General features: G+C 45.9%; 1 protein-coding gene across 1 annotated transcript in view; it reads left to right on the top strand.

Annotated features, from left to right (window-relative positions):
• The window catches only part of grin2ba (glutamate receptor, ionotropic, N-methyl D-aspartate 2B, genome duplicate a), a 77,731-nt gene that overhangs the window by 28,936 nt on the left and 22,503 nt on the right, over positions 1–26,292 (top strand). The window contains exons 2-5 of the mRNA XM_061090546.1: positions 6,297–6,440; positions 7,385–7,655; positions 13,059–13,251; positions 23,859–23,973. Coding sequence (XP_060946529.1) covers positions 6,297–6,440; positions 7,385–7,655; positions 13,059–13,251; positions 23,859–23,973 — 723 coding nt within the window. The remainder of the gene's footprint in view (positions 1–6,296; positions 6,441–7,384; positions 7,656–13,058; positions 13,252–23,858; positions 23,974–26,292) is intronic.

Here is a 26,292-nt window from a genome sequence, read left to right as displayed (position 1 = left end):
TTCTGTCTTCAATGGGAAAGGTTACAATCGGCATTCACAATTTTTTATCGTCTCCGTCTCCGAGCGGCAGCGATGCAAACGGTCCATTCAGTTTCTCCGGGATTTTCATGGAGGCAATAAAGACTCAATGCCTCCGTCTGTAACTTCTGTGACTCGGCTCGGCCTTAGATTCCATCCGGATGTGTTCAACCAGCTTCGGCTTCGTTCAGTCGACACTGAGGCACGGTCACTGGCCTGTATGCTGGTTTCTAGTGTTAACTAGAAAAGACTTGGGAAAAAGTTCATGGCCCTAAAACAGGAAAATGTGATATTGATGTAAAAGGTGGCGTCTGGATGGAGCAGCAGAAGTCTGGACAAGATGTAGAGATTGATATTGTCGTTGTCTTTCGAAGTACATAACGTCTTCTCCGTCTTCTACGTGTGTATCCGGAGTATTGGATTATTCTCCCTGTGAATTTTCCCCGTACATCTTACTCGATGGAAAAGTTCCAGAAAATGTCCAGAGCAACTGACTCAGACATTTTCTGCCTCATATTCAAACCCCTGCGGAGAAGTTCAGTGAAATGTCTGCAGGTCTGACAGCAGCTACACAGAGTGTTGTTAAGGTTGAGATGAGAACAGATCAGCTAAAAGCAGCAAAACATCAATGGAAACAGTATGAAGTGTGAGGTTGAAGTTTATTTACTGCAGTGCTGAAAATACATGTCTTTTATCATGTAAACTTGTTTTAAAACCTGATTTTTACCAGAGTGCGACTTTAACTGTGTTTCTAAAGTTGGTCACCTGAGCTGGAAACCACTCCCCTGTCTCTAGAGGACTTTTTAATGTGACCCCTGTGAAATTCTTAAATATACTTGAGAGCTTTATTAGTCTGAAGCATCTGAAAGTCGACCTTCAGAAAGAAACGGGAACCGAATCTTTTTTAATTATTTAATTTGACTTTGCTGCTGAGTTTGATTTTGAGTTGTAAATCCAGTAAACACTATATAAGTATATTATATACATACTTACTATAATACTACACAGTGGATTTACTGTGAATGTGGCTTTTTATGCATAACAACATTATGTCAGCTAAAATAATGGAATGCTTGTGAAGTAATGGTCGGTTACCACAGTAGAAATCAAACTATTTATCCATGCATGGTGCTTATGTTTTAAACAGAATATTAGAAAAAATATTCAAAATTTACAAAATCATAGATTCAACCCCCAGTTATTATTTAATAGGATTTATACTGAGCTTACATTTTTAGACAAATTCCCGGATATAAAAGCTCGACTGGCTTCACATATGCTGGAGACTCACCCTTCCCTCCAGCCTCCATATTTAGTCTCCTTAGCCCAACTCTCTGAGGCACACACACACACACACACACACATACACACACACACACACACACACACACACACACACACACACACACACACACACACACACACACACACACACACACACACACACACACACACACACACACACTCACAGAAGGAACTCTTACTAATCTAACAGGACCAGGGGACAATCAAGTGCAGCAGCAGGAAAAGCATCAGACTGCAGAGGCCCCTCAGTGGGTCGTCTGCTAAACTTAGAGCAGAAATGGGCCAGAAAGAAACGATCTGTGCCTGCATCAGTGTGTGTGTGTGAGTGTGTGTGTGTCTCGAGTGTTAAGTGGCATTAACTTCCATTCACACACACTCTGATTGTGTTAAGATGTGAAACAAAACACTCTCTCCTGCATTGTGTCTCTTACGCGGCTTAATTTGTTCCTTCCAGTTTCTTTTTGTACTTTTGTTTCCACGTCTTCCCTTCCCCTTCACGTCGACTCAAAATTAGTCACATAGTTTAATGAAGACCTATGCGTTTTTTATATTTTAATTAAGGTTCAAAAGTACTTAAAATAAGGTCACTGTTAATTAGATGATGGTCTGACAAATGTGCGAGCTAATTAAGCTTGTGTGCGTTTGATTAAAGATAAGTCGGCTTCCACGATAAGAAATGTGATGATGAGGCACGAGAAACGCCAAGCGGAGGGAAGAGAGAAGACGGGGACTGAGGGGAGGTTTAATTGAGGTAGAGATAGTAAGTGTGTGTGTGTCTGTGTGTGTGTGTGTGTGTGTGTGTGTGTGTGTGTGTGTGTGTAGTGAGAAGGAGTGACAGAGGGAGGGGGGGGAGAGAGAGGCGGGCTCGTCATCAATATGTAATTTTAACGCAAGTGGTGACGGTGGCTTGAGCTCAGAGGCTTTATCAGAAATGAACGCTCTACAGTGTGTGTGTGTGTGTGTGTGTGTGTGTGTGTGTGTGTGTGTGTGTGTGTGTGTGTGTGTGTGTGTGTGTGTGTGTGTGTGTGTGTGTGTGTGTCTGTGTATGTGTGTGCGCCTGTGGCTATGCTGAGTTTTTATCTCCTGCCCACTGTCTTTTAAATTCACTATATTTAAGCGAGGGCCAGCTGTTCCCCCCCCCCTTCCTCCCGCCTCACCTCCTACTCTCCCGCTTTCTCTTCTTCATCCCTCCATCCCTCCTCTCTCTCTCTCTTTCTCTCTCTCTCTTTCTGGCCTCTCTCGTTCCATCAGGCAGTGCAGCAGCCGTCAATAGCAGCCCACCCCCCCCCGCTCGCTCAGGTTCAAAGGGGCCTTCATAGGCAGGATGGAAATATGCTTTGCCAAAACACCTCCCAGCAACAGACACCATCATCCCTCTGCCTCTGAGCTGCTCTACCTCTCCATCTCTAGGTCTTTTTCTCTTGTTTCACTCACTCTCTACCTCTTAGTCGCTGCTTCCTCACAAAGAATACAGGAACAAATAAATACCTGTACGCTGTAAAGTAAACTTCAGACCTTAAAATCAATATTGTTGCAGGGGAAATGTCAACCCAGTGCTTTTACTCGGGCTAATTAGGATGTAAGCGCTCGTTCCACATGATCTCACAGATTATCTCTGGTTCTTCTTGTGCAGTATTTTAGCATTGGTGACACATGAGCCTCTTTCTTCTTTATTTATTAGAGTTTAACGGCTCTTATAGATTGAAAGAATGCAACTGTGGACAACCTTCCCCAGAATGCACACTGCCTATCTCTCCTTATCTAACACACTTACTCACCAGTGGCAGTGCAGCACCACTGTAAGTCTGGAGCGGCAAAGACAAAAGGATTTCTAGTATAAGAAAAACATATCTGTGTGAACCTAAAATACTTAAAAGACGTGATATCGGATCCATAGATTCATGAACTCGCCGATGCCTGTAGTGAAAACCCACAGGAAACAGATCATCTGCAGCTGACACGGTGGAACAGCGGGTTGTATTCTACCCACTGTACAACACACTTCTCTATTCAGTGTGTGTGTGTGTGTTTGTGTGCACGTGCATATTCCGGGGCGAGATTGGAAGTGGGTGTATTTCTTTTGCAGCCACTGATGTGCCCCTATCTGTGTAATTGAAATACCTGAGCTATTGACTCTCTCTCTCCCTTCCAAGTCAAATAAGTGCTCCAGGAGTGTGCACTCATTTGGAGGCACTGGGGCAGAGCAGGCCGACCAAGGCCTTTCAGCCATGGAACACACACACACACACACAGACACACACCCCGAACACACACACGTACATTTAACAAGCAGCCCACAGAGGCCAAAATCTGCACAAATGAAGCATCCAGGCACATTTAGACGCACAAACAGGCATTGATACTCTCACACGCAAACCTCATAAAGTGACACGTACGGACGCTGAATCACACATGATGCGTCTTTATCTCACACACGTGTCACGTAGAAGAGGACACACACACACACACACACACAGACACACACACACACACACACACACGTGTCCCGTCTCTCTCTCTGACAGCAGCAGTCCTCTGTGGTCGAACGAGTCAGGCTTAGCCTCCTCCTGCCTAAATGGCTGGCTGACTGCCTGACATGCACACACACACACACACACACACACACACACACACACACACACACACACACACACACACACACACACACACACACACACACACACACACACACACACGCACAGGCACACACCTCAGTTTGCCTGCTCCATCACTGACTCCTGGCTTCCTGCCCCTTCACTGCTCGCTTCATACAGGATCACAGCCGTCTGCCAGGCTGCCCCCCCCCCTCCATTCATCCTATTGTCCCCGGGTTGTCCTCGGCCTCCGTCCCTCTGGAGGCTGCAGATCTTGGCCCCGTCCTCGCTCCTCTTTGTACATCTCTATCCTTTATTCTCGCTCGCTTAATTCCTTTTCTCTCTTGTTTTCTCCCTTTTCCCTTATCTCCGCTCTCTTTTTCCCACAGTTTTATCTGCTCTTTCTCTGCATCTCCTCGTATCTCTGCATCTCTCTTGCCCCCCGTTCCCCCCCCCCCCCCCCCCGGCCTGTATTGTGTGCCGTGGCGTATTGTTGTCTGTGCTGACGTCAGCTGTGGATGCACAGGGAAGACGACAGAAAGCGTATTTAAAGCCTCGCTGGCCGGCGCTCCCTCGGCCTGGCCGAGCGACTCGCTGGCCTGGCCGACCGACTCGCTGGCCTGGCTTCCCCCCCTGGGAGTTTTAATACTCACTAATCGATCACCTTATGCCATCAGAGGTGGTAATGTGGCCAGACCTTAATTATTGTTGCTGTAAATGAAGAGAGGTGTTTTGCAGCACTTCATTCCGCTCAAGCTTTCTCATCATCCGAGCCCACCAGCTACTTTTCCTCACCCCGATATCTCTCTCCCTCCCTGTGTCTTCATCCCCTGCTTCTGTCTTCTGCTTCTTTTAGCATGTTTCTTCTTTCTCGTAACCGAATGAAAATCCTGCAGACCTCTGGCACTCTGAATAAGTGCGTTGGACAGTACATTAATGCTGCTCTTAAGAAGAAGACAGCGATAGAGAGAGAAAGCCAGAGGAAACAGGGTGATGGGGGGTGCTGTACGCAGGATAAAGGAGGAGGCGAGAGTGTGCGCGAGTCTGGAAATTCAATTATAACTGTGCCCTGGCGGTAATTCCACTGGTATAGATGGGACGGCGAAGTGAGAGAACAGATGGATGAAGGACGAGAGAGAAGAAGTTGAGGAAGGGATGGATTCAAGTTATCTGAGGCACATGACCACGGCATCAGTATGTGACGCACGCAGCCTCGACGGCATCGAACCCGGCTTCAGATTCACATGTTTTCTTATTTCACACAACATGGGGATAATGACATGTTTTCAACCTGGCGCTCATTATTCTGCAAAGTGTTTCACGTGCATGGTAGCCGTCGGCGGGCCACCTCCACGGTAACAGCCCTGATCTCATTAATACAACAACAAGGTAACGGATCAACCCGCGTGCGTCCCCTGGGAGGGGCAGGTTAGCGTTTGATGTCGAGCGAGCCAGAAAGAGAGAGAGGGAGAAAGAGAGAGAGAGAGTCCTACGAAGCCGGGGAGATTTCAACACCCTGCCCGCCCGGCTGTCAGCTGCCACCGAGCTCACTCACTCAAAATCCTTTCATAATAAACACTCATTCATGTTATTTACCACATTAACATACCAGAACACCAACACAGTGCATTGTACCTACAGTCGTTGACTCACACTTGCACAACAACCGGCTCAGGACTTGTCTAGACTCACATCTCTCACCTCCTCCTCTCATTCTGTCCAGCTCAGTGTTTCTCCTCAACACTTTGTGGCCTGGACATCGGCGTGAGAGTCGTTTATCTGAGGGTCAGAGCTGCAGATTGAGCTTCTCCAGTGGAAGGAAGTCCGTAAATGTTTAATCTGAGGAGTGTTCCGGGGGAAGTGTGTTTACAGCAGGAGGCTCCACACTGATATTGCATCGTTTCAATGAGCTTGTGATAAAACAAACGGATGAAAACGACAGATGACATTGAGGACAGCAGCCTCGAGTCTCCCCCCCCACCCACGTGTACAAACTCATTACAGGAGTCATAAAGGCAACTAATGAAAATCACGACCGGTATCATTACATTAGCCCACTGGTGTCCTCTCTCCTCTCTCCTCTCTCCTCTGCGAGCGAGAGAGAATAAAAGCAGCTAAATTAAAGCTCGCACCAGTAATGTCACGAATCCGCCGCCGTCCTGTGAGTAGCTGCTGTTCTCCCGTGTGTGTGTGTGTGTGTGTGTGTGTGTGTGTGTGTGTGTGTGTGTGTGTGTGTGTGTGTGTGTGTGTGTGTGTGTGTGTGTGTGTGTGTGTGTGTGTGTGTGTGTGTGTGTGTGTGTGTGTGAAGCCGAGGACCATTAAAGTCCAGGACAGTGCTGTTAGGTAACCGCTGTGTGTTTTGTGTGTCTTCTCTCCCAGGACGACAACTCCATGTTCTTTCAGTTCGGCCCCTCCATCGAGCAGCAGGCTTCGGTCATCCTCAACATCATGGAGGAATACGACTGGTACATCTTCTCCATCGTCACCACCTACTACCCGGGTTACCAGGACTTCGTCACCAAGGTAACCGCGCTCAGCCGAGACGTGGACGCCAAGGAAATAAAACACAAACCACGTTTATGTAATGTGAGGGAGGCTGAAGGAATGAAGTTTGAGGCAGAAGTATTTAGTCTCAATGCTGAAGCATCATCAGGGAGACGGTTAATTGTTATTAACTTGTCACAGCGGCCACATACAATCAGTCTTCATGTGGAGATGTTCTATTGCACGAATATATCTAAACCTTGATTCCTCTCGCCAAACGAATGTGTCTGTGTCCTCTCCGTCTGTCTCCCAGGATCTAATGTTCACTTCTGTCTTCCTCACTCGGCCTTGGGTCCTGTGAATACTGCGATAGAGAGAAGGGGATTCAGTATAGAACATGGGCTGGAGAGCACGAGTGAAACATCTTCATCACAATGAAAATATTTCAGCCCTGCTCTGTGACATATACTTCAAGGACGCTCAGAGAGTTCAGACCTTTGCCGAGGCTGATTTGGTTTTACGAAAATGTGGAAAAAACATCTTAAAGAAATTGGAAAACAATTCCTGGATCAGCACATTTATCTGGATCCAGTCCAAAATTGAACGAGTTCTTCCCTGAGTCGAGTCCCACCCCTTCACAAAAGGTCATGGAAATCAGTTCAGCTGCTTTTGAGAAATCTAGCTACAGACAAACAAACAGCAATAAAGACATAAGCTCCTTGGTGGAGCTAATTAACAAGCTTTTATCATCTGATGCTGATTAAACACAAGTTAGCAGATCATTCAGAGGTTGGTATGAACTGGACCTCCCCTCTGATAATCCCACTTGTGTTTAATCTTACTGCTTCACGCTCTTCTAATGAATTCATCGGTTAGATTAGTGAGACAGAAACTAGTTTACTTGTATACATTTGTCAATAAATTAAAGAAATTACACAACAATAGTATCTAAGGACGAGTTTTCCTCTGTTTCCTCCGTTCAGATCCGTAGCACCGTGGAGAACAGCTTCGTGGGCTGGGAGCTGGAGGAAGTGATCTTACTCGACATGACCGTGGACGACGGAGATTCCAAGATCCAGAACCAGCTGAAGAAGCTGCAGAGCCCGGTCATTCTTCTCTACTGCACAAAGGAAGAGGCCAACACCATCTTCGAGGTGTCCCACTCTGTCGGGATCACCGGCTACGGCTACACCTGGATCTCACCCTCTCTGGTCGCTGGAGACACTATCTCCGTGCCGTCGGAGTTCCCCATAGGTACGGAAACATGTCTGCGTCAAAGTGAGGAGTAACAATGGGATTATGGTTTCTTATCTCGGCGTGGAGAACTACTTGCCTTGAGCCGGGATCCTAAACCCTTTGTAAGGACAGCAATTAGATTTCATGCAGTGTTTAGATGATGTTTATCAAGAAGTAGCGTGAACGCATGGGTCTACGCAGGTGGGCTCGGTCTCTAGCTCTGCGCAGACTGAGAGGTCAGTGATGAAGTGCAATCTGATCTTTGTCACATCTCATCTGTAAAGTGACAACCAGGAGGTAATGGGCTCGTGTTACGTTATCACTCTTTTGGGTCACAGAATTCAACTTAAACTGTTGTAATAATTCATAAAGCTGTGAGAGATGAGAAGAGAATAAGGAAATTGGCTGGGCATCTCCAAAACGTTCACAAGAAAAGTGATATAACAAAGAAATAATAATCAAAATGTTGCTATTTATTACAGTTTAGATAAATATGGGTCTGAAACAGAGCTTTAAAACGACATTAGAACCATTTCTCTGGGACGTTGATTTAGAGAAATACAACCAGTCAGAGTCAAAGTCCCAACAAATAGTTCAACCTCTGTCAGCTCATATCTTCCTTAATTGTGATCTGAGAAATTTCAGTCTGATGATTTGAATCAAAATTAAATTGGGACGTCTCCTCTTTTTTGTTAACTTCCTGTCAAATAAGCTTAAAAGCTCAAAAGCATCTTTTTTCCATCGCTGAGCACAAACGTTAAAATATTGTTTTTCCAAATGTAGTTTAGTTTTCTTACTTTTCGGTTCTTTTGACTTTTTTCTCCTGCAAGACAATAAAAAAAACAACCATCCTGACCTTTCCTAACAAGTGAGGGGAGAATCCCGCCTCCCCCCCCCCTCACAACACCACTGGAGGTCATTGTAACCTTTGAAGGTCAAACGTGGAACCAAAGTGACATCCAAGTTGGGGAGAACAAACCACTCAACCTGCTCGCACAGTGCGTCAGGCACCACCTGTCACACCGCGTCATGTAACACCACTTTGCAGCCCTCGGGATGGAGAGAGGACAGACACTTTTAGAAAAGGCCAGCTCGCAGTCGGTGTCAAACCTCAGCTAGTTATGCCACCGCCGCCGCCGCCACAACTAATGGAACTTTGGTCAGTTCTCGTCTCTGCAGCAGAGTGAACGGTGGAGCAGGTTGTAGATTCACTCCGGACACATGAGCTCAATAATTTGTTGGTGTTTGGCTCGGTGATTTACGGCGAAGGCAAGATATTACACCCCCCGCCCCCCCGCCTGTCCTCAGCAGTTTCTGGGAAATGGTTGCCGGGCCGAACCCTGAAATCGTTTTTTGCTGTTCACGCACTGTAATTCAAACTTTCTTTACCTCGACTCCCTTATTGGCAGCCATGGATGATTTACTCTAAATTGGAGTTAGGTGTGTGCCGTGCGCCTGTGAGTGTGTGTTTGGTGCCTTTTGTGGGTAATATCGTTGTGCGTTTGTCTGTGAAATGTGTGCTTGGTTCATGATTTAATTTGCATGAGAAAGAAATGGGTGAGTGTGTGTGTGTGTTTGTGTATAGAAGGTGAGTGTTTACTTGCAGGACAGGGTGAACAAAACTAAGGGTGTGTGTTTGTGTCATTTTGCCTTTTCCAAATTAGGGTTCCACTCTATAAAGTTTGATATATCACCGTATCAGTTATGTAAATCAACACAACAACTTCCCTCCTTGATTTATGTTGCCACGGAGATAATCGTGACTCGCTGGTGATTACAGAGAGGAGCTGATGGACACACACAAAGCTTTCTCAGCTCGCACCGAATTGTCATGGGATTAATCATCATGAGTCGTGATGACAGATCACTGGCTAAATGTCAGTCACTCATTTAACGTGTGATGGATGTGATTCAAATTCAACATTTCACAAGACACTCAGAGAAGCTCTGTAGTGTGAGTGTATATCTGTTTATACGTTAAAGCAGAATCAGCTCTTTCAATTTGAGCCCTTAGTTTATACATGAGTGTGTAAATGAAAACATTTGAAATCAGTCCAGTAGATTGTCTCCACAAAGCAGAGGCAGTGGCTGCAATGTAATCTAATTGGGAAACTGCAACAGTTATATGTCCACTAAAAGGTAGTGAGGTAGTGAGAATGCCATGCATGCAGAAGTTTGTGTCCTCTGCTGCATGGCTTCCTCCCTTCTCTCTCTCTTTATTGTAAGATTATATTTAACAAAATTACTCAGAAACCAAAGTTTAATAAAGGTTCATCTGCTCAAGGTACTCGCATATTTATAAACACGAGTCGTCCACTTGTGGAACTCCATCATCCAGTCGACCCCTTGGCTCTGCGTCCCAACCTCAGCCGCAGGAAAAGCCACACGTATCCTGTAGCAGCAGTCAACCACACCGACTCGTGAACCTGCAGCCAATCGACGCAGCGGCCCAGCGTGCGCCTGATGGCGTCGTGGCGTGCGCTCGGGGTGAGTGCATCAGGTTCAGGGTTCAGCGGAAGGTGTGCACTGGCTGTCGGGCTAATTTGCTTACGAGGCGCGATTAATAATTTTGCGCCGTGTGTGATGTAGAGACTCCACTGATGCCTTCCTTGGCACTCTGGGGAACTAGCTCTCCTCCTGCTCCCTTCTTTCCTTCCTTCCTTCCTTCCTTCCTTCCTTCCTTCCTTCCTTCCTTCCTTCCTTCCTTCCTTCCTTCCTTCCTTCCTTCCTTCCTTCCTTCCTTCCTTCCTTCCTTCCTTCCTTCCTTCCTTCCTTCCTTCCTTCCTTCCTTCCTTCCTTCCTTCCTTCCTTCCTTCCTTCCTTCCTTCCTTCCTTCCTTCCTTCCTTCCTTCCTTCCTTCCTTCCTTTCCCTCCTCATTTCAAACCGTTGTTCCTTCGCTTCTCTGTTTTTTCTGCCTCCTCTGATATTCTCTGCATCTTTGTGTCTGAGTTTCTCTGCTCGTCCTCCCTCTCTCTCTCTCTCTCTCTCTCTCTCTCTCTCTCTCTCTCTCTCTCTCTCTCTCTCTGCTCTCTCTGTCTCTGTCTCCTCCTGATCAGAGCTGCACATCACCGCTGCACCGACTGTGCCAACAGCAACCTCCCAATCTGACATCACCGACAATAATAAGCTGTTTCCAAAAATACCCAGTCATGCGTTAGTTCCGCTGTTACGATCTCAATCAGGTCGCCTGCGTGTGGTCGCAGCGTTTGTGATTTTTTCTTTGCGTACGTGTGTTTGTCTCATTGACAGCGAGACACAGACAGGAGACACTTTACTGGACAGAAAACCAAAAACAACCCGTCCAGCTGCTGCAGTGCTGCTCAGCTTTACGGTTTCCAGCCGACATGTCTGTGTTATGACATTCAAACATGCCCCGAGAGACGGATGAATATTCACTCTGTTCCCGAGATGTAGAAAAAGAAGAAGAGACCATGCAGCACATGCACATCTGCAGCACACACACACACACACACACACACACACAAACACACACACACACTCACAGCGTATGATCCGTCCCATTAAGTAATAAGAGTTCTCTGCATGGAAGGGAAGCAGCGCTGGGAGTGAGTGAGTGTTGAGAACATGTCAACAGTGTGTGTGTGACATTAGATGTGGTCCTGGAGGGCCGGAGCTGTCAGCGCTGAGGCCCCCCCGAGGACGGCAGGTTGCCAGGGCGCCTGTCTATTTCTGCCCACTGACATGGTGGCGGAGCGGTTGACGTGTGGTCGTACGCTGTCAGATAAATGCAGATCAGCTGATGGATGGAGAGGGCGACACATTAAAAGGCAGACGGAGAGACAGAGAGACAAATTAATTGGATTGAAGGCAGGGCGTGTTCACTGGGAGTCACGTGACCTGAGGCCGGCGCTCGCCAAAGAAGAACGATCGTTTGACGGCCATTTTAACGAATAACAAGGCCGGTCAAGTTTTCCATCCAGAAGTAAACAAACGCTGGTTGTCGTCTATTAATGACCAGCTTGTCTGAGTTAATCATCTTATCAATAACGGCAGTTTAATATCAGTGGGACTCATTATCAAAATGTCAGCTCTGTTCTAATAGATGTTTTAATGGCTCTAATTCCGTGTCGGGGTTTTTTCCAAAGGCTGAATAATAAAAAACACACATTGATGAATTAATCTGCTTCCTCGAGGGAACGTGAAGGTAAATCACTGTCATTTCTGTTTGTGTGAGTCTGAGAACAGGAGGAAAAAATCCTGAGTCTGTCGTCCCTGGAGAAATCAAAACTCTCCAGGCACAGGTGCATCTCAGAAAGTTCCAATATCATGATAAAGTTAAATATATAGTTAGTTAATAAAGTGACTTGTTTAGATAATTACAACCTTTGGCTGAAATGTAGAATGTTTCATTTTGCATTTGAGGATATTAACATATACACATTATTTTACACTAAGAATACAGTTTGTACATGGCTGTTTGCAGAATGTTGTGAGCGCAGCCTTGAGAAGGTTGTCAAGCAGCCAATGGAAGAAGTTGGGAGAGCTTCAGAGACTGAGGCTGGAGTAAGTGGATCCAGAACCAGCAGAACAGACGTGTGCAGGAAACAGGCCAAACATTCGTAGTATCAAGCCGCTGCTGCACCAGCGACTTCAGAGACGTCTTCTCTGGGCTGAGGAGAGAAAGAACTGGGCAGCTGCTCAGTGGTGTGAAGTCCTCTTTGCAAGATGAAAATATAATTTGCATTTCATTTGGAAATCAAGGTCCCAGAGTCGGGAGGAAAAGGCTCAGAATCCAAGTGTGAATTTCCAGCAGTGCTTAATGGAGATACTGGGTTTTGTGATTTTCACGAGCTTAAAGCCTTAATCACTGAAATATTCACTTATCGTGTTTCACTTTTTAAATTTAATTACCCAAAGAAATTTACTTTTTCCACGATCTAAACACCCGATTGAGCCGGTGAAAGGTCGTGAGGTCACTGGAAGAGACGAGATGACAGAGAAAGAAAAGAGAGAGAGAGACAGATCAATTGAACGTTCATAAACAGACAGATTGTCAAACGGGAGCAGGACTCAGTCAGTCAGATAAACAGACACAGCTTAACACAGACAGATGGACAAACACAGCCAGGTGAGAGACGCTCACTCAGCCGGGATGCGAGCGCCTCTCTCGTCTCTGAGTCATCGCTCTGTCTCTGGGAGTGTGTTCAAAACATGAAGTCTCTGTTGTACCTCCACAGAATCATCCCCTCGTCTCACTCTCCCTCCATCTGTCCCTTCTCTTCCTCCTTTGTCTGTCCATCGCTTCACTTTCCCGTCTCATCCAACTCACCTCCCTCGCTCTCGTACTTCCTGCTTCCTGTGTTCTTACTAATCCATCCGTCTCATCCTTCTATCTCAGCGTCTTTCCGTCTTCTCCACGTCTCCTGATCTCTCTCTTCCCTTTGCTTTCGTCCATCCAGGTCTGCTCTCCGTGTCCTACGACGAGTGGGACTACGGCCTCGAGGCCCGTGTCCGCGACGGCGTGGCGATCATCACCATGGCGACCTCCACCATGATGATGGACCGCGGACCCCACACCCTGCTGAAGTCCGAGTGCCACGGAACCCCTGAAAAGAAGACCCCCATCTCAGGCAACCCCAACGAAGTGCTCAGGTGAGGGAAGCTGCACTGGGCCGTTCAGGTCGATGTGAAAATATGTTAAAGAACAAGTGTGAAGTCATAAATGTGATGATACAGTTCTGTCCAGAAATTAACAATGCGTCCTGGCTTATTTACACATTTTATCTGTTCTCGACCTGCCTGTGTTCGGAAGCAGAACCTGAACTGGAGAACTTTTTGTTGTAAACATATGTTGATAAGTCCAAGCCACAGCTGTTTTTTGATATTGAACTTCCTTGTTTTCCCGATAAGTAGAATCTTATTTATGAACCAGATGTGCGTTCAACAGACGGAGAGATTTGTGGCATTAGATCGATTTTAAGTTGTTGTTTGTTTGCTCCAGTGTTTCGGCATCACACCTCCATCAGATTGAAGCAGCAGAGGCAGATGTAGCCTCATACTGTGGCTCAATATCCTACTTTTCCCGTAATGCAGCTCATTAGTGTCTTTAATTGGACAAAAGCTGTATTTTGCCTCATTTTCACCCTCCAACATGTTACTGACAAACTGGTGTGTTTTTTGGTAATTGTTGACAGTTTATTATGCTTGGAAATCATAAATAATTGTATCAGGGTCGAGTTCATTGAGATCTCAGTGTATTTGGCTTCAAGACGATTTGCTGATGCTTGTCCATCATCTCCCTCCCTGTGTTTTTAAACCAGCTCAGTGAAAACGAACATGTTTCACGAGCAGTTAAAACGAGTTCACTTCCTTTCGCCCTGAAGCTGCAGCTCCGTGGTGGACGATATAAAACTGGCGAGCAGAGGCCGTGCATCTCAGCAGCGCTCTCGTTTGTTCACCCTTATTTATTTACAATTACACTAATGTCTCCAAATTAATGTGGCAATGATTTATGAACGTTAAACTGCTGCACACAGCAGCTTGGAGCCGGAGTTCAGGTGCTCACTGGCATACAGTAGAGCAGTGTAACCATGACAACCGTGGATGCAGCAGAAGCTGGCACACACACACACACACCTTCATCTCCTGCATACTGTGATCACCCCTATGAAATAATATCGTACACACACTGACACCCCAGTCCTGAGGATAATCCGGCCCCACCCCCTCAGCTGTCCGGCCTTTTGAACTGGGTGTGAAGCACCAGCTAATTGGTCCCAGTGGCGAGTCCCAGTGAGTCGGCGAACCCTGTGGTGATGAGCCTCAGAGCTCAGGACAACGTTAGTGACACAAACCCTCAGCCACTCGGTGTGTGTCTGCTGCAGAGGTTTGTGTCTGTGTGTGTGTGTGTGTGTGCAGCTATATTTTATTTCACTTTATCAATGTGAGATTTTTTTACTTTTTTGCTGTTTTCCCGGAGAATAATTCATGGATCTTGATTTTAAACAATTAAGCCTATTTAGAGAACTGATATCTATAAGTGAGCTGTTCGGCCTCGGCAGAGGAATGAGCTCTTATTGCTTTTCTTTAGTAGATCACATTCACACCTGTGCTTTCTGAGCGTCGTGATGACCACACAACTCGTGCACAATAAACTTTATACTTCAGTTCAACTTGTCAGTATTTAAATAAACTCATATTTGATGGAATTGACATAAAGACGATGCATTCAGAAAATATCCACCACCCTGGAAGCCAATAAGCAAGTGAAACAATGCAGAATGTAAAGTGAATGTATTGTTGGTTTAATATCAATCTACAGACATTTCTTACCTTCTAACTTTAGCTATCGTTTTGCTAAATTGTCATTAAGGACATATACATCTATACTAACTCTACATATACAGTGGACATATTGTAAAATTAAGAATAAAAACTACACAGTAGAGCATTTTCTTCTGCCACGGCTCAACAGTCTAGTCAAGATGCACCAAATTTCACGAACTCATAAATATCAGCTCTCTAAATATGTCATATTGTTTTTTTCAGATCTACTAATTATTCCCGTTAAAATGATGACAATGTTGTAAAACGCACAATTTGCAGCAAAACTTAATGTTTTTCTTGAATGAACAGCAGTAGTTTTTGAATAAATCTTCCTTCCCTGGAATAGGTCAAACATTTAGTGTTTAATTCTAAACCAAACTAAATAGGATATCAAAAAAAAGTTCCTCCCTTGGTTGTCGGAACTGTAGTGTGTGTGTGTGTGTGTGTGTGTGTGTGTGTGTGTGTGTGTGTGTGTGTGTGTGTGTAAGAGATATTCAGCTTTTACAGCAGCCGTCACTGTCTTGTTTCCTACCTTATCAGGATCGGGTATAAAAGCAGCTGTATCCTCATTCTCAGTTACACAAGTGTTTGTCATTAATAACACGGACACACACTTCACACACACACACACACACACACACACACACACACACACACACACACACACACACACACACACACACACACACACACACACACACACACACACACACACACACACACACACACTTTGCCATAGATGTGTTCCTTCACAAACACACACACAGCAGCTGGAGAACACAGGGGCTCTGCTACAGGAACCAGCAGCTCTTTAGACGCCTATGAGGGATTCGGATCAATTTTCTGCTCCAAACTTAAACTGCATCCTGGACTAAGGCAGCGGCTTTGTTGTCCGCTCCAGGAAAGTCTTTAGAAGTCACTTCAGCCTCTGTCTGCTGCGTGTTCACTCCTTTCTGAGGCTTTCTGCATTTGTTTCACCACTGCTTACCGCTCGGAGATAACAGTTTGGTTCATGGCAGCTTGTGTTGCCCCAGAATACAATTCCCCTGCTCGGCTGCTGTGTGACTCGACTCTGCTGTCGGGTCCTAGGCTGCTCTCTGATCTCTGCTCCATCCTGTTCTGATCCTTTCTTCTCTTCTGTCCTCTCTCCTTCATTCTGCCTCTTTTATACATCTGCTTTTCTCTTTGTGTTGTCCTGTCCTCTTCTGTCCTCTTCTTCCCTGTCCTCTCTTCTTCTGTCCTCTCTTCTTCTGTCCTCTACTGTCCTCTTCTTCCCTGTCGTCTCCTCTCCTTTCCTCTTCTGTTCTCTCTTCTTCTCCCCTCTGTCCTCTAATCCTCTGTCCTCTTCTCTTATGCCCTCGCTTCTCTCTTGTTTCCTTCTCTGTCCTCTCTTCTTCCTCTCTCTATTCCCCTGTCCTCTCCTCTACTGTCCTCTCCTCTACTGTCCTCTTCTTCCCTGTCCTCTCTTCTTCTGTCCTCTCTTCTTCTGTCCTCTACTGTCCTCTTCTTCCCTGTCGTCTCCTCTCCTTTCCTCTTCTGTTCTCTCTTCTTCTCCCCTCTGTCCTCTAATCCTCTGTCCTCTTCTCTTATGCCCTCGCTTCTCTCTTGTTTCCTTCTCTGTCCTCTCTTCTTCCCCTCTCTATTCCCCTGTCCTCTCCTCTACTGTCCTCTTCTTCCCTGTCCTCTATTCCTCTGTCCTCTCCTCCTGTGTCCTTTCTTCTTCTCCCCTCTCTTCCTTGGTCCTCTCCTCCTCTCTTCTTCTGTCCTCTCTTCCTCTTTCCTCTCTTTTTCTGTCTCCTTTCCTCTTCTGTTCTCTCTTCTTCTCCCCTCTGTCCTCTAATCCTCTGTCCTCTTCTCTTATGCCCTTGCTTCTCTCTCGTTTCCTTCTCTGTCCTCTCTTCTTCCCCTCTCTATTCCCCTGTCCCCTCCTCTGCTGTCCTCTTCTTCCCTGTCTTCTCTTCCTTGTCCTCTCCTCCTCTTTCCTCTCTTCTTCTGTCTCCTCCCCTCCTCTCTTCTGTCCTCTCCTCCTCTTTCCTCTCTTCTTCTGTCTCCTCCCCTCCTCTCTACTGTCCTCTCTTCCTCTTTCCTCTCTTCCTCTGTCTCCTCTCCTCTCCTCTTCTGTCCTCTCCTTCGTTCCACTCTTCTCCTCTGGGTGATGATGTTGAACAGCTCATTATTAATTTTTTATGAGAGATTTTGTTTTTGACTTTTGACGCTTTCTGTTTTATCGTAGTTTGTTGGTTTTGTTTTGTGTTTGAGGGATGATGTAAAAAGTGTTTTTTGTTTTGTTAATGTCTCAATAAATATAATCCTCTCCTCTCCTCTCTTCCTCTCCTCATCTCCTCCTCTCCTCTCCTCCTCTCCTCCTCTCCTCCTCTCCTCCTCTCCTCCTCTCCTCCTCTCCTCCTCTCCTCCTCTCCTCCTCTCCTCTCCTGCGCTCCAGACCTGCAGTCTTATAATCAACTCATCCGAGTGTTGATTAGATCAGTTGTAGGCGCTGGTGAGATCTTCGCCCCCCCGCCGCCTTAACTAAATTTGTTTGGTGATAACCTTTGTCTTGGAGCGTTCAATCAGGAGATTAGCATTTGGCCTACAGTCTATAGAGCAGCGAGGGAGTGCATGAGTGGCTGCCTGCCTGGTTTGCTGCTCGGTGGACTGGACGCCCCCCCCCGCTGCTCGGCTGCTCCAGCACCGAGCGAATCGATGGAAGAGCAGATGAAAGATCGGCCGAGAGGGAAGCGACTCAAAGCTATGGTGTAGGGTGGGAAAAGAAAAACTCACATTCTCTCTCTGGTGAATTCAAACGACCAATTGTACATTTTTCAAACAGACCTTTAAAGGAATTCATTCATAAATCAGGTGGAGTCACTAGTAATTCGCATTAGAGGGTATTTGATTGCAGGCGCGTAAACAAATAAGTATTAGTCTGGAAAATGAACCGGGTGTCAGATGTGGGATTAGAATCAGAGGAGAACAGGTTGGGACCCCCAGTTATCCCCTCGTGTATTTCCTGAAGCACCTCCTCTTTGCATCCTAAGTATGGGATGGAAATAAAATACTGTTGGTGCAGCACGTCCATCAAAGTGTGTGTGTGTGTGTGTCTGTGTGTGTGTGTGTGTTTTTAGAATAAATGAACTCTCAGTTTTCGATTCCATTTCCATTGATTTCAGCTCTTTCAACCACCAATTTTCTGTTCAGCTTAACTATCGTTTGTTCCTCCATTACTTTCAGCCGCTCTGACATTTCAATCCATTACCCTCTTAACGATTGTGATTGTTTATCCCTCTGCTATTAGCTGCTTTAACAATTCACCTTTCAGTGTCAGCGATCTGCTTCAGCTGTGGATATATTTAACGAAATATTTCAATCAAATATCTGCCATTTTTATTTAACTGGTTCTAGCTGGTGGGCGGTTAAAGACCTGCAGATTGGGGTTCAGTTAACTGGAGGCTCTAGGTGTGAATGGTTGTCAGCCCAGTGATATACTAGCGACCAGTCCAGGGTGTCGCCCGCCTCTCGCCCAGTGTCAACTGGGATTAGCTCCGGCGACCCCTGCGACCCCGGCAGGAGGAGCAGTGGACACATGATGGACGGCTGGATTTCAACTCCTCTTCCTGCCTACTAACAAGCCTTCATGGACTCTTATTTTGTCCTCCTAGTTTTATATTAAATCACATAAATTCTCCCCAACTGGCTGAGCTCCTCCACAGTCTGTCCACGTACACAGCAGCAGGTTCTCCTGGTAGCAGGACACGGGAAGAGCAGGGACCATTCTCTCCTTTCAGATTCATTCTGGGACGGATTTTGAACCACGACTTTAAAAAAACTTGAATCCCTGATATAAGAATCTCAAGCAGCAAAACAAATGTTGAAGGACAGGACGGGAGATTGGAGAGAACATATTACAATAATACATATGTTGGATTTGACCAAACATCGTATGTTTTAAGGCTCAGGATGAGATGCACATCATCTACATGTCGTTCTGCTGTCGGATGGTCACGCTCATCTTCTTGACTCGCTGGCCGCACCACATTCTTCGGATCCCTTCTCTGCTCCCAGTTTTCTTGTCCAGCCCTCGGCGCCTTCATGCAAGAACCACAAGAGGAGGACATGCCACTCCACTGAGTAAATTGAGTCCACTGTAGCCGGCGCTGTGACATTCCAGCTAATGCTACAGTACCAGCCTGACAAGTGAAGATAGCAAAGAAGAGGAAGGAAGGGAGCAGAGCACAGAGAGCCAGGGGGCAGAGAGAGAGAGAGAGAGAGAGAGAGAGAGAGAGAGAGAGAGAGAGAGAGAGAGAGAGAGAGAGAGAGAACATGGGCGAGCAATACGCAGCAGTGTGAGAATCATGAGTTTGACAACAGCGGCCCTGACCTTGCCAGGCGTGGACAGGTTCCAAATGAGCTCGGAGTTGGAAAGGTGTCAAGTCCTTTTTTTAAGCTCAGTGGAACATTTCTGAACTTCTGTTTCCTCAGTGAGGAAAGAGTGTCAATGTGTTTGTGTGTTTACGTGTGTGTGTTTGTGTGTGTGTGTGTGTGTGTGTGTGTGTGTGTGTGTGTGTGTGTGTGTGTGTGTTTGTGTGTGTTTTGCTGTGTGCGTGCGGAGCACTGTGAAGCAGCAGTTTCACTCTATTGAGCTGAGGGATGAGTGTGTGCCAGTTCGATGGATGGTGTGTGTCCACCTGTGTGTGTGTGTGTGTGTGTGTGTTTCTATCTATTTCAGATGTATATAAAGGCCATGTGAGTGTGTGTTTATGGAGCAGGCCAGCAGGAGGCGTTACACAGGTGCCTGCTTGTGATGGAGCTTGATTAGAAGTAGGTCAGGACGCTCCTGCTCTGTCTCTCCAGCGTCTTCCGTCTGTCTTCTTCTCCTCTTTCACTTCTCTCTTTCTTTTTATCCTAAATCTTTCCATCTGTCTCTGTCGCCAAATCTATTTTCCTCGGCTCAGTTTCTTTTCTGTGGTTCAAGCCCTCATGGATCTGGAAGGATGATGACGATGAATTATTATTTGTCTTCCTATTATTATTATTATTGACTGAAAGTGTCTTTTTAGAAGAGACCATAAGTACGACAGAGACTAAACTTATGAACTACTCATGCACAAAATATAAAAAAAATCAATATTTCACACAACTCGTCCATTATTCACGTCAGAGCATGAGATAAAGCGTATCTGTGTCAGGTCACGGAGTTAGCATGGCATGTGTGTCTGTGTGTGTGTGTGTGTTTGTGTGTGTGTGCAATATGTTGTTCTTATTTCGTCCTTGGATAATAGTAGAAAGGTTAGATTATCTAAAAAGTTCAGATTTTATTTAACCTTCACTTGATCAGAGGAAGTTTACTACTCATACAGTCTGGTTTATGTTTAAGGACAGTTGTGTATTTAAAGCTAGGGTTGGTAATCCTAGGAAAGGGAACAGGACCAGGCTACACAACTGGTGATAGAAGACGACTTTACATATGTAGAAGCATTACATCAATATATATTTGACTTTTATTATATTGTTATTGATGAAAATTACATCAGTGTTTTGAAACCAGTGGAGGATGATGGGTTTAGTTTGTCTTTTCAGGCTTTTGTTTGTTTTATTCCAAAATGCTCAGAAGACAGAAAACCAAGAGGAGGATAAAATCACCTCAAGTATCTTCATTATCTCTAAAATGTAGATAATCCGATTTGTTCAAGGGCTTCCACTTTGGTTTGACTCCATGATCATTAATTTGAATTAATTGTCTGTCCATCATTTGTCAAAAGTAAATCAAATCAAAAGCACATATCTAGTACCCCGCCCCCCCCCCCACCCACACTCTTCTCTCTGCCTCTTGTCCTCTCTGCTTTCTTTCCATTAGCACAATTTATTACACTCGCAGATACCACATGATGCATGCATGTTCACACCCCCCCCCCACCCGCACACACACACACACATGCACGCCGCTCTACCCCGAGTGTGCATGCAGCAACGCTACACTATGTTTGTCTGTCTCGACCGCACAACGCCATCTGGGATACGTTCTCATCTTCCATATAGATTCCTCCTCTACAAATCCAATAAGTACATTGCACCACAGTAATTGCTAAGGAGTGTAATTCATGACTAATTCATGTCGGGGTTAATTTATTAAAAATGACTTATCAATATTTCACACAAACTCGTCCATTATTCACGGGAGAACATGCGCTAAAACGTATCTGTGTCAGGCCGTGGAGTTAGCATGGCATGTGTGTGTGAGTGTGTCTGTGTGTGTGTGTGTGTGTGTCTGGCACTGTGTTGTTCTGATTTGCAAAAGCATGAATCTCCCTGGAAACAAAACTGTAAAGGACAGATTATGTGAAATGTCTTTAATGCTCCACACAGCCAGGACTCAGTGGCTGAAGGGAGCAGGGTCGCTCGCTCTCATTTGCCAGCTGAAGACAGATGCTGCTGGTGTGTGAGTTTGAATCCACCTGCTGTTCAATACAGATGTGGTATTCACCTCTGGACGGAGCTGGAAAGTGTCGGGTGTGGGGGCGGATGTGTGCAGAGCGTTCCGAGCAATGGACGCAGCTTCATGGCGTCTGGCGGTACAATCGGTAGCTTCAGGAAACACAGGGAGGCCGTTGGAGTTTTGACGCTGACTGTCAGCCAGCGTCAAGTGACACACACCTCCCAGTTCTCCCAGTAGCTGCACAGCAGAGGTTCCAGATGTGGATAAAGTGTGTAAATATATCTGTGAGGATGTGAATGCTGAGTAAACGCCCCCCCCCCCTCTATGGCTCCTCTAACCACAGCAGTCACAGGGAACTCAGCTTCCAATACGTTCCATCTCCTCCCTCGTTCTCTTCGAATGCCACCATCTCTCCCCTCTCTCTCTCTCTCTATCTCTCTCTTTCTCTCTCTCTCTCTCTCTCTCTCTCTCTCTCTCTCTCTCACCGTCTCTCTTTTTTCCTCCCACCCTCTGCGAGATTACCGTTGCCATAGTTACGCAACAGATTGGCTTGGAAGTCACAGTGGTTGTGGGTGCCATGGCAACACACATATGCTTGTGTTTCGCTCGGTTTTCTGCCGTCAACGTGTGTCGGACGCACACACACACACAGAGACACAGACTAACACAAAGGCCCCACATTGCAGCATGTAGCGGTCGCTTGCTCAGTAAAGATTAAAAGGGGGGGGGGGGGGGCGCAGCGTCAAGTCATTTTGTAAATGGCTCATGATTTATGCAGCAGATTCTGTGCACTTTGTATCAGAGCCAGGGCTCGACAGGCCGGGGCTGTGGGGGGGGCACACAGGGCTGCATGCGATGGTGATATGATGCCGGATGATTCCGCTCGTCACGGCCCGTTGAAAAGATCTATATTTAATACAGGAAGTAGAAGAAGGGAGCAGTAATTGCTCCGTTATTACATAAGTCGCTCCTGCAGAGATCAGTATGCATAGAAACAAAAAGGAAAACAGCAACTTGTATTAGATTGTTATATTTGCGTGAGGCCTCCGTTAGGTCTGAGTCTCCCTCGGATGTGATTGGCTCCAACAGGCGTCTGAGAGGAGGGAAGGTGAAGCAGTGAGAGCTGGAGTGTTATCGCTCTCTGGTGAAAACTCACGACAAACAGATCCAGATTCACGACCCGCTCCGTTGTTCACGCGCCACACACACACATCGAGCCAGCGCTACACACACACACACACAGCTACACACACACAGCTACACACCCGCTTGTCGTTTATTTATTCATCTACATATACTGTATATGGCGAGCATGGTTTGGAGGCAGTGTTTCCATGGAAACAGCCACACAGCGAGCGAGAGAGAGAGATGAAGGGAGAGAGAGTGCAGCGCGAGGGAGGGAAAGAGTTAACAGATGGTGTGTGTGTGTGTGTGCGTGTGTGTGTGTGTGTGTGTGTGTGAGTGGGATGACAGAGAAGTGATCTGAGTTCACCTGACATAAACATTCCTGTTCTCATATACACACACTTACACACTCCCACGCACATTCGCCATAATCACTGCAAGAGAAAACTGTGTTTCGCACATGTGTGTGTCCGTGTGTGTGGGTGTGAGTGCGTTGTGTTTTTTTGAAGAGAGGTGAAATGATTTCACCTGACAGAAACAATGCTGCTTTCTCTCAGTTTCTCCTCTTACAGCACACAAGGCACTAAACACACACAAGCACACACACACACACACACAGAAACACAACCAGTATTTTTTGTTACATAAAAACTGCATCCTCCGTCCTCTGCCTCCTTTCTTCATCCCTCTCTTCTTCGCCGGCTTTAATGTTTCGACAGACAGACTTAAAAATCAATTGATCTTTTAGCTGATGTAAGCAAATACTTGACATTTTCATCAATTCTTAACGAGTCGTCCACGTGTCCGGTGAGATCATTTGTTCTCCTGCTTCATGCTCCACGAGCCAGAGTTACACAATAGTGTGAGACAGCCAATTAAATTAATTTTACTTGTATATAACAAAAGATTTTTCATTTAGAACTATGTGAATTTTGATTATTCCAATAAAAAGGATATTGTCCAAGCAAAGTTGAGATTCAGGTAAAATTAGGACATTCACATTTGTTGTTTTTGTCGTTATTTTGTTGACGATGATCTGATGATAAGGATTTTAATTTTATTAAGTCTTCCGCGAATCTTAAAGTCATCACATTCACCCGGTAATAGAAAAGCAGGGCCGACATCATTCTCTCTCTGTGAAGAACGCTGAGTTTCTTTGAAAATCGGCTGTATAAATAAAATTGCCGTCGCCCAAAATAAACCGACATATCAATGAAACTTTGATGTTCGGGGAATTGAGCCATTGAACGAGAAATGATGTGGATCCACGGAGCAAATAAAGCGTTTGTGAGCTGCTGGTGCTGAGGACATTTTTTTTTTCAGCGATGACTCCGCTTCTGAACGAGTCTCTCTCTCTCTCTCTCTCTTTCCACAGGTACCTGATGAATGTGACGTTCGAGGGACGTAACCTGTCGTTCAGCGAGGACGGATACCAGATGCACCCCAAGCTGGTCATCATCCTGCTCAACAAGGACAGACAGTGGGACCGGGTGAGAGGACATATGTGTGTGTGTGTGCGTCTGTACTTCAAATTGCAAAGAAACCGCTCGTTCGTGGCCTTTAAAATTCCTCTGGTGTTAAATAACACGTGAAGAATGAATGTCTGTGTTTTAGCGACTCAGCTTTATTCTGAAAGTTCAGTCCCTGATTGGTCCACGAGTCTGTGTCTCTCTATCTGCATCTCCCATCGAGTGATTTCCACTTTTTAAGCATTTTAAGCCTTAAGCTTTATGGGCGCTGCTCTGATTAGATATTATCAGAGAGGCAAAGGTGCCTTTGAGCAATAAACTGCAGCAGCGACTCCGGAGAGGCGATGTGCTGAGACTGCTGCAGGAGGCCACAGCTGCTCATCTTAAAAGTTTGCAAAGCTCTCTCATATTAAACATGATTTATGCATTGTTCTTAAAAAATGCATGATTCTTTTTGGAGGTTTTTAATCGAGCTAAAAAGGTATCAAAGGAATTCTGTTCATCAATTATCGACACCGCTTATCCTTTGAGGGCTGGAGCCAATCCCGGGTGAAACAGGGCGAGAGGTTCACAGGTGGCCACGTAGCTCGAGGCCTAACCCACTCACATTAATACATAACTCAAATTATCCTAAAGGGAGGAAACCATCGCAGTCACGAGTAGAACATGCAAACTCCACAGAGTAAGACACCGGCTGGGTTCATGTTCATCTTTCTGTCTCATCATACTTTACAAGGCTACAGCACAAAGACATGCATTATAAGATATAAGGGTTTCTGCTTGGAGAAGTTAAATATGCTCGTGAAGCTGCACGTCCTGTATCTCACGTCCCCCGGTCGCACAGGAGTCTCTCTGAGGACGACCTCTGTAATCAGAGACGCTGGAGGAGCTTGTGTTTGCTGAAATCTGCCACCGTTTGACTTTCAGCGGCCGTGTGTGTGTGTCTGTGTGTGTGTCTGTGTGTGTGTGTCTAAGCTGCAGTGTGTTGACAAGGGGCCGATGCAGTTATCAGAGAATTTGTAGTCCGGTGAGACTCTGAAAAAGTTAATGTTGCAGGACCCCTCAGGTTTGGATGGCAGCTGAATGGTGATGAGCCGTGTTCGAGGCCTCGTTTATCAACTCGTATACGCTGAGCAAGTTCTCACCTTCACACAGACATCAATAACAAATCTTAGATATTTCTCATCCCTCTGTTTGTGCACGTACGGGCTCACTTCAGAGATGGATCCCAGATTCTCAAGTCAGGTCAGCTGCGTCCCTTTGAAAGTCCTAAAGTATGAAAGATGAATGATAAACGTCATGAAAGGAATCGTCTGGGTCTCATGTTTGGAGCCACAGGTTCTCAGGGATGAAGAGTCAGGGCGACTTCACACACTAAGGACCTAGATTAGTTCTAAAAGAAACTCAAATGAAAAACTAATGTTTAAAATATGTTTACCTGCACATCCCCTGTGTAGGTTGGTAATTTTCATCAATAGCAATGTGACAAAAGTCAAATATTGTGAGGAGATGTCACACAACCTCATCTTAAAGCCACAAAATTCACTCAGCAGCATGAATCAATCCTTACACTTACAAAAGATAATATTGTGATCATTATTTATCTTGATGTAGTTTTTGTTCAGCCCTAGTTTGTAGATATGCATATGATCAGCATAGACACATGGTTTAAAAGTTGTTTTCAACAGCTCATTGTGTAGCCTGGCCCTGTTCCCTTTCCCAGGATTACCAACCCAAGCTTTAAATACACAACCGTCCTTAATAAACCAGACTTTATGAGCAGTAAACTTTCTTCTGATCAAGTGAAGGTTAAATAAATCAGGTTTGAAGAGGGGAAACAGAGATGGTTGTTGTGCAGATTGTTCAAACCCCCTGAAACCAACAACCTTAAACGAACCCGACGCTCGTCACCACCTGCACCGCCGCCCGGCCTGCATCTGTGTTTCCTGGCGCTCGCCCTCCATTGTGTCTGCGTCCTGCAGAACGACTCATCCTGCTCTTTATTCTCAGTATTTCTCTTTCTTCTGCCTCTCTAATCTATATTCTGTCCTCTGATCAGAGAACAAGGTGAATCGCTCCCCTCCTGTCTCCTCTCTTTCTCTCTTTCTCCCCTCGCCGCCTGCACCACCTCCTCTCTCTCTCCCTCCCTCCCTCCCTATCTCTCTCTCTCTCCTCCAGCTCCCTCGCTCATGTTTAATTCTTAGCTTGACTTCCAGCTGAACCACTTTTCTTGGATCCTAATGAGTTCCAGCTCCTACAACCATCCCTCCACCTCCCTTTGAAGTAGTGTGCAGACTCTGTAGTGTCCAGTCCCGTTTACTCCCCTCCAGGCTGAGTTTT

The sequence above is a fragment of the Limanda limanda genome, chromosome 17, assembly GCF_963576545.1.
Source record: "Limanda limanda chromosome 17, fLimLim1.1, whole genome shotgun sequence".
Taxonomy (NCBI): domain Eukaryota; kingdom Metazoa; phylum Chordata; class Actinopteri; order Pleuronectiformes; family Pleuronectidae; genus Limanda; species Limanda limanda.
Note: the sequence above shows the minus strand (reverse complement) of the source record. Positions and strands in the feature narration are given on the sequence as shown.